We start from the raw sequence: 8,441 nt of genomic DNA, 5'->3' as shown, positions 1-8,441 counted from the left end.
GGTTGGCAATTCTCGCCCTGAGAACTGCCGGTGGGTTGATTTTGATTAGATGTGCGTGCGCACCCTGCGTCGCTTATACTTAGACCAAACCGCTGGCCTCGCGGGTTCGATGTGCAGGCGCGCCTTGGTCGTCGCTGATGATGCCGATGTGAAGGCAGACCCTCTCCCGAGCCCCTGGGATCGGTCTGGACAGCTGCCGCCTCCTGTAGCTAGCTGCCGCCGGTGTCGTGTGAAGGGTTGAGGTTATGACGATGAAATCAAACTGCGATTACGTTCACCACTATATTTTCGCGTTACTGATACCGTACAACTGTTATATCTATAAATATGATTCAGATGATCTTAGATTACTTAATGACACGATTTGACACTGAGAGCTCCGCTCTGACCCCGAGATCGCTATAGACGTCCACCGCCTCTCAGTGCTTTTGAATGACTCCCGGTCGAATGAGTGACCGGTCCATTGACATACATAGGCTGTCAAAAACAATAAAAATGATTTAAGGGTCCATCACACATTCCCGTAAAGTGACTTCTACACGACCCGACCTACGATGTTACGTTTTGCGTAAACATTTCCTGCCAGGGCCAGGCGAAAGATGGACTGAACACTTGCAAGCACTATTGACTCTACTTACAATAATATTGACTTATGATCTACTGATAAACAGCTGACAACCTATGACAACTTAGGTGTAGCACATGAATAAACGCTCTACCTATCCTGAAAATGTAGGTATACAATTGACTATGACTTATCCTAAGAGTTGAGTTATCCATACATTTATACACATGAAATGAACAATATATCCATTAGACTGAGGGTCTACATAATAATAAACAGATGATTATAAATGACAACAATATCAATTGGTGCCCTACCAATAAATAGAAAATATGATTATGATTGACCTACATTATATTCAATAGGCAATTTACACAGTTTGACTACTGGGCGTATGAGTTCGCCACCTTGAGTTTTTAATTTAACTGACCTGACAATCTGGTCAGTTCCCTTATACACTTCAATGACTCTACCACGCCTCCATTGTAATGGAGGTGAGTTCTCATCCTTAATGAGAACCAGATCATTCAGTTCGAGGTTATTGACTTGAGAATACCATTTATTACGCGCTTGTAAATTATTGAGATACTCAATATGCCACCTTGACCAGATTGATTGATACATTTTTTGAATAACCTGAAAACGTGATAACCTCGACGTCTTAGTGTCCTTCCAATGTGGTTCCGGTAGAGCTACTAATGGTTGACCAATGAGAAAGTGCCCCCGGTGTGAGCACTTCGAGATCTGACGGATCCTCACTCATAGGAACTAACGGCCTTGAATTCAATATGGACTCTATTTTTGAAAATAGAGTTGATAGTTCCTCAAACGTGAAGATAGTGTCTCCAGCCTCTCGTTTGAGTAAAAGCTTGGCATGCTTGACAGCTGACTCTACCAAACCAGACATGTGAGGAGCTCCTGCTGGGTTGAATTCCCAGCGAATATTTTGCCGAGCAAATTCCCCCTTGAGTACAGTCTCATTATTGACCAGAAACTGATTGACATCACGCAGGTAAGAATTAGAGCCAACAAAATTAGTACCTCGATCCGATCGGACGAGTGAAGGCAGCCCTCGTCGGCTGACAAACCTGGTGAACGACGCGATGAATGCCTCGATCGTCAATGCTGAAACCACCTCGAGATGAACCGCCTTGGTTCCTAAACAGACAAACACACATAGGTAAGCTTTGACTGATTTAGCATTCCTTAATAAACTACTCTTAACTAAATATGGGCCTGCGAAGTCTGTCGCAACGCCTGAGAAAGGCCGTGCTGCCGTGACTCGGTCAGCCGGTAAATCTGCCATGAATGGCGGTTGAACCGATGAATTGAATCTGAAACAAACTAAACATTTCCTGATAACCCTTGAAACTTGACGCCGGAGTGACGGAAACCAATATTCCCTCCGGATTATAGCAATGAGCGCGTTCGTCGCTGCATGACAATATGACCTGTGATAGTATTCGATGAGTAACTGACCCCATTTATGATCCTTAGGTATGAGATATGGATGCTTTGCTCCATATGGTAGAGCTGATTTACGTAGTCGTCCGCCGACACGCAGCATGTTTTCGTCATCGACGAAAACGCTAAGCTTCTGCAATGATTTACAGACCAGCTTTCCTTGTTTGACCATAACAATTTCCTCCTTGAAAGCGTCTAATTGAACTTTACCTATCCAATGTTTAGTAGCTGCGCGAATCTCGTCCAATGACAGTGTAGACTGAAGATTCCTTTGCTCCCTCGGCAACTTGATATTTTTACAAAATCTAAGTATGAATGCACTGACATTGATTAGTTTGCTATATGAACTGACACGTGATAAGAGTGCGTCTTCCCACGACTCTACTGGCGTGACTAAATGAACTAATTTCTTGAAACCTGGTAACTCTTGAGGTATAGTGACTGGTAACTGTGGCCACTGGGATTCCTCCCGCAATAACCAATCAGGTGACCACCACAATTTGAATTGAATTAATTCCCTTGCGGACATTCCGCGTGAAGCGACATCTGACGGATTACGCTCTGATCTGACATGACGCCATGTGATGTGACGTTTGGACTGTTGAATGTCCTGTACCCTGTTACATTCAAATGTTTGTAACATGTGAGGTTTGGCCTTGAGCCATGACAAAACAATACTGCTATCTGACCAAGCATTGATAGTCTCTAACTGAACAGAGTCGTCGTACGAATCTGCGACGTGATTAAGCAGTTTGCATACCAGGTGAGTGCATTGAGTTCCAATTTTGGAATCGTCTGCTTGGTTTTATGTGACGCGACGCGTGATTTAGCAATGACTAAGCTGACCTTGACATGTCCTGACGCATCCACCGTCCGTAGATAGACGCTCGCCGCGTATCCCAGCTCCGAGGCGTCGCCGAAACCGTGCAATGAGTATGAAACGGCGCTCGGTAGTGAGACACACCGAGGAATCTGTAAATGAGACAAATGATTGAGATCCTGCGTAAGTTCGTCCCACTGAGTGATTTGATTTTGATTGATCGGCTCGTCCCAGTTGAGCCCATCCGAGAATAATGACTGTAAGAATACTTTGAATCGAAATATGACTGGTGCGCAATAACCACACGGGTCGTACAAACGTGCGATTGTACTGAGCACGCTACGTTTCGTAGGAGGGTGACCAAGTGGCACGTTGATTTGATATGCCATTGAATCTGACACTGGATCCCATTGAACACCTAATACCTTGATGAAACTTTTATCCTCAGTATCAAATGAATGTGGCAGCTCGCAATACTCCTCCGGTAAGTCACGCAATAGCTCCCTACTATTGGACGACCATTTACGTAACTCATAACCTGCGCTCCCGGTGAGCGCTATGAGCTCTTGCTTGAGCTGTTGAGCCTCTGCCACTGAGTCTGCTCCTGTGAGGATATCATCAACGAAGATATCTCGTCGCATGACGTGTGCTGCGTGTGAATTCGGATGCGACACCTCCCAATCGTCCGCTAGTAGCAACACCGTCCGTATAGCTATGAATGGACTTGACCTCAGCCCGTAGGTATTAGTATTTAATTCATATACCTGAACATCGTGTGACGGATCCTCCCTCCAGAGGATTAATTGATATTTCCTATCATCTGGGTGAACAAATGTTTGACGAAACATCATTTTGATGTCAGTAGTGAATACCACTTGATGACGTCGAAAATTTAAAATGATTTTAGTGATATCATTTTGAAGAGGTTGCCCAGAGTGAAGGCATTGATTGAGTGACACACCTGTGGACGATCGCCCTGATCCGTCGAATACAACTCTGATTTTATCGGTGCCTCGTTTGAAAATACCGTGATGCGGTATGACAAAATGTTCTGAGTTAAATTGAAAATCCGATTTTGACATATGACCGAGAGTTTCGTACTCTCTCATGAAATCTTTATACTTGGAGGCGAAAAGTGCGTCCTTAGACATTTTTCTCTCCAAAGCTCGCAACCTTTTCATTGCAAGCGACCTTGACTCGCCTAATGATGAGCGTGTTGAAAGTAACGGTAACCTGACTATGTATTTGCCGTCAGGCAGACGTTGAGTAGTGGAAATGTACAACCTTTCGCATTCCATGTGATCTGGATGAACTGCAGGCTTCGAAGGCGGCTCCTCGACCTTCCAAAACCGCTCGAGCACCTCCTCGAGTCTAGTGGCGTGCAGGCCGTAGTCCTCCACGGACGTACCCGCTGACTGTGATGACGTCACCGCTGACTGGTGAGTCGAGGTCAATGAACCCATGATGACATGCCCAAAGCATGTCCCGTAGGCTGCTATTCCTGGAACGTGAGTGGAAATCTTTGAACCATCGAGTACATAATTTAATATGTCAGTACCTAAAATGATGTCCACATCTGAGGCTTTGTCAAACTTGCCATCAGCTAATATGATATGTGACAACCGTAATTGATCTTTGAGCTGAGTGTCATATGATGGAATGTTTCCCGTTAGTGAATACATGACTGAAGCTATTGTACTAATGATGGGTACCTGTTTACCTACAGGTTTGATTATTAATTTGACTATTGAACCAGGTACCTTTACCCTTTGCTGACCAATTCCATAAATATTATTACCATTAGACTGTTGGTGTAATTTTAACCTTTGAACTATTGACTGTTTAATTACTGAGACACTCGCCCCGGTGTCGAGTAAGGCCCTAACCTTAAAATAATTGCCATCACCTGATTTCACCATTACTACCGCCGTGGGACAAATGGTGACTGGTAATGACTGTGTCACACCAACAGTGGTAGCATCTCATTGAGGAGATGGTGGTGATTGTGGAGGAATGGGGCTGATCCGCTGCCCATACCTAAGTGCCTGGTACTCAGACTGAGCCCACTGTGCCCTTGCCCCTACCGGAAGCCTTGGCCGGTGAGATGCCAACGCCTGAGCTGATGGAGCTTCCTGGTACAGTGGTTGAGTCACTGGAACATTTGATTGGCCGCCCTGGCTCCCGGACCATTGTGGTGAATGAGTCACCTGTGCAACTGGGTGACCGCCCTGGCTCCCCACTTGCACCTGTGCCACATGTTGGTACTGCCTGACTGGTGACTGGCGTCTGGGTATCTGTCTACCTTGGCCGGAGGTTGAGGCCCCAGGTTGACTATGATCAGGTGATACCTGTGCCCTTGAACTCGCTGCTGCATTGCAAATGAGCGAGTTATGATCCGGTGATTTGCAATGAAGACACCAGTTGGTATGACTGCATTCCTTGGCATAGTGTAGCCGTAGACACTTGAAACATGACCACTTTTCTTTGCCCATGACTTGCGTGCTACTGGTGACATACTTAGAAAGTCTACACATTTATATAATGAGTGGTCCCCACCACAAAATGAACAGGATGAAATAGGATTCACCTGATGAACTGGATGCACTCCACGTGCTGGCCTGCGCGAGCCCCCGAGGTGGACGCACCCTGCTGTCCTCGTCGTGGTGGTGACCGCTGGTAGCTTCTCCCTGAAGCCGCTTCCGGTGCTGGTGACACGGCGAGTTGCACCCTGCATTGCTCGTCGAGTACCTCGAGCAGTTGATGAACACTGGGTAGAACCTGATGACACGTCCCATACCGCTGTTCGAATGCTGACCTGATCAATGTTGGCAGCTTCTGTATGATTAAAAACACAATTAAATATGACCATTCGTTAATTGGTTGTTTAAGCTTTTCCAGTGCCTGAATAGATTCTCGGAGAGGATCATAGAAATCTGACCTTAACCTCTCAACATTGTTAATGACCGGTAGGTTGGTGATCTGTGACAAGTATGTATCTACCAGCACCCTGTGGTTCTGATACCTATCTGTGAGCAATTTCAGTGCAACTGAATAATTTTGACCATCCATCGGTAGCTGACGTATGAGCGACAGAGCTTCACCTGACAGCGATGCTCGCAAATAAAAATGCTTCTCCGAATCTGAAATGTCCCGTGAATGGACCAAGGATTGAAAGAGATCAAAAAATGACATCCACTCCATTGGCCTGCCGCTAAACTTAGGCAGTTCAATGGAAGGCAACTTTGCCATTACCTGGCTATGATGAGGTATCCTAGGCTCGTCTGCGGACCCCCTGCCCTCCGATGCCTGCTCCAACTTGACAAGTAACTTATTGATTTCACTGAACTGTGCGTGAATTTGTTCCATTTCTCCCTCAGGAATCTCCTCTGATGAAAGACCAAGCAACGCCTCATATGCTAGTACGAACTGATTGTAATATGAACCGAAATTACGTTTAGCTACTGCCACCGCTGATGTACCTTGGGCTTCGCTTATTGTACTGGCAAAATCTGTCAGCATGCGATATTTCGACATAAATTGAATCTTGGCATGAATTTTAGGAGGCATATTGACTTAAATGAATGAACTACTTGATGTGTTTAAATCAAGTAAATAACCTCTTAATTCAATGACGAACGATAAATGCTTAAACTGAATAACAATAGTCACACCCTGTGAGCTACACTTATATTAAACTACCTACCTAAAAGTTACCTTTAACAACAATCGACGCGCACAACAATAAATCTCACTGTTTGATCAAATTAAACACAACTGTATTTAAACTTAAACCTCACTAAAACAACATTCGCTTACTTATGCCGTAATGTTTATCTGATAACGTGATAATGATAAGATTATTGATTACAGATAACGATTGTTGATGATGTTGATAAATAAATGACATTTGACACAAATGAACGAATGAATGAATCAGTTATGCGGTCATCTGACCATAGATAATGCAACTCGCAAGTTGTCCGAATTGATCGGAGTGAAGTCAATGACAATTTATAAAAAACACTTAAAGTCTTTGAATGAATGAATGAGAATGTGATTGACTTGCCGAATGCCGAATTCCTTTGTTCGCTATGTCCACGGTCCACGGGTGATGCAACAAGATGGCGGCGGAATTTCTTGAATATGTCGAGTGTCAATACCTATTGCACTATTAAAACCGCACTTTCACTCACTGCGAAAATGACTTAACGCGCACTGAATTTAATGTCTTAATATTATTAATCAATATTATGATAATATGTGAAGTATGCGCGCGCGGCGCCCGCCGTGCCGAGATGATATTGAAGTACACGCGCCCTGCGACGTACGTTATCGTGCTGATTCTTTTCTAACGTTCTTCTAACGTTCTGCTCCCTCTCATGGGTTCCACCAAAAATGTTGGCAATTCTCGCCCTGAGAACTGCCGGTGGGTTGATTTTGATTAGATGTGCGTGCGCACCCTGCGTCGCTTATACTTAGACCAAACCGCTGGCCTCGCGGGTTCGATGTGCAGGCCGCGCCTTGGTCGTCGCTGATGATGCCGATGTGAAGGCAGACCCTCTCCCGAGCCCCTGGGATCGGTCTGGACAGCTGCCGCCTCCTGTAGCTAGCTGCCGCCGGTGTCGTGTGAAGGGTTGAGGTTATGACGATGAAATCAAACTGCGATTACGTTCACCACTATATTTTCGCGTTACTGACACCGTACAACTGTTAATTACTATAAATATGATTCAGATGATCTTAGATTACTGAAATGACACGATTTGACACTGAGAGCTCCGCTCTGACCCCGAGATCGCTATAGACGTCCACCGTCTCTCAGTGCTTTTGAATGACTCCCCGGTCGAATGACTGACCGGTCCATTGACATACATAGGCTGTCAAAAACAATAAAAATGATTTAAGGGTCCATCACACATTCCCGTAAAGTGACTTCTACACGACCCGACCTACGATGTTACGTTTTGCGTAAACAGGTCTCATTGACACCTTTTGTACGAATCACATACACGTCGCGGCGATCGCGGCACACCTGAAAATATACGCGGCTCAACAATTGAAAACCTCGGCTTTAAACTTTGTCCCTGATGAGGGATAGTTGGAATACATCTACATCTTCTGCAAGGAACACATGCAACATGATAAATTATCATGTTGCATTTGTTTATTACGCTGTGACGTTTGATGTTAGTGTTAGTCCCAAAATAAGCAAAGCTTGTACTATGGATACTAGGCAACGGCTAAACATACTGTTATAGATAAATACATGCTTAAATACATAACAAACATCCAAGACCCGCAAACAAACATTAGTTTTATTACTTTTATTTATTCATACAAACTACTAACCTAACCACTTGGCCATCGGGTCATCAAAGGATGATGATGATGATGACGACTTTATGTCTACTAAACTTGTAAAGAGGCTTATAAAGACAGCCTTCAATTTACATTTTCCAACTTCATGGTTTTCAAGCTATAATACATCCGTATTTAAAAATATTTCTAGTCATTCCATTCAACATAATGGTTTTTCTTTTTGTTTTATCATATTTGAACGAGGCTTTAAAACACTAAATGTGACTATGTCAA

At 44.3% G+C, this 8,441-nt stretch overlaps 2 protein-coding genes across 2 annotated transcripts; both read right to left on the bottom strand.

Annotated features, from left to right (window-relative positions):
- Positions 1–1,292: 1,292 nt before the first annotated feature.
- LOC141436892 (uncharacterized) lies at positions 1,293–5,318 on the bottom strand. The gene is made up of 2 exons (XM_074099991.1): positions 2,876–5,318; positions 1,293–1,723 (listed from the first exon to the last, which is right to left on the bottom strand). The coding sequence occupies exons 1-2, from the start codon at positions 4,766–4,768 to the stop codon at positions 1,685–1,687; spliced, it is 1,932 nt and encodes a 643-aa protein (XP_073956092.1). The 5' UTR covers positions 4,769–5,318; the 3' UTR covers positions 1,293–1,684.
- A 114-nt stretch (positions 5,319–5,432) lies between these two features.
- LOC141437118 (uncharacterized) lies at positions 5,433–6,543 on the bottom strand. The gene is made up of 2 exons (XM_074100340.1): positions 6,102–6,543; positions 5,433–5,684 (listed from the first exon to the last, which is right to left on the bottom strand). The coding sequence occupies exons 1-2, from the start codon at positions 6,414–6,416 to the stop codon at positions 5,433–5,435; spliced, it is 567 nt and encodes a 188-aa protein (XP_073956441.1). The 5' UTR covers positions 6,417–6,543.
- Between the last annotated feature and the right edge of the window lie 1,898 nt (positions 6,544–8,441).

Source organism: Choristoneura fumiferana, chromosome 17 (assembly GCF_025370935.1).
Source record: "Choristoneura fumiferana chromosome 17, NRCan_CFum_1, whole genome shotgun sequence".
In the NCBI taxonomy this organism is placed as follows: Eukaryota; Metazoa; Arthropoda; class Insecta; order Lepidoptera; family Tortricidae; genus Choristoneura; species Choristoneura fumiferana.
This window is presented reverse-complemented; position numbering and strand designations above follow the sequence as displayed.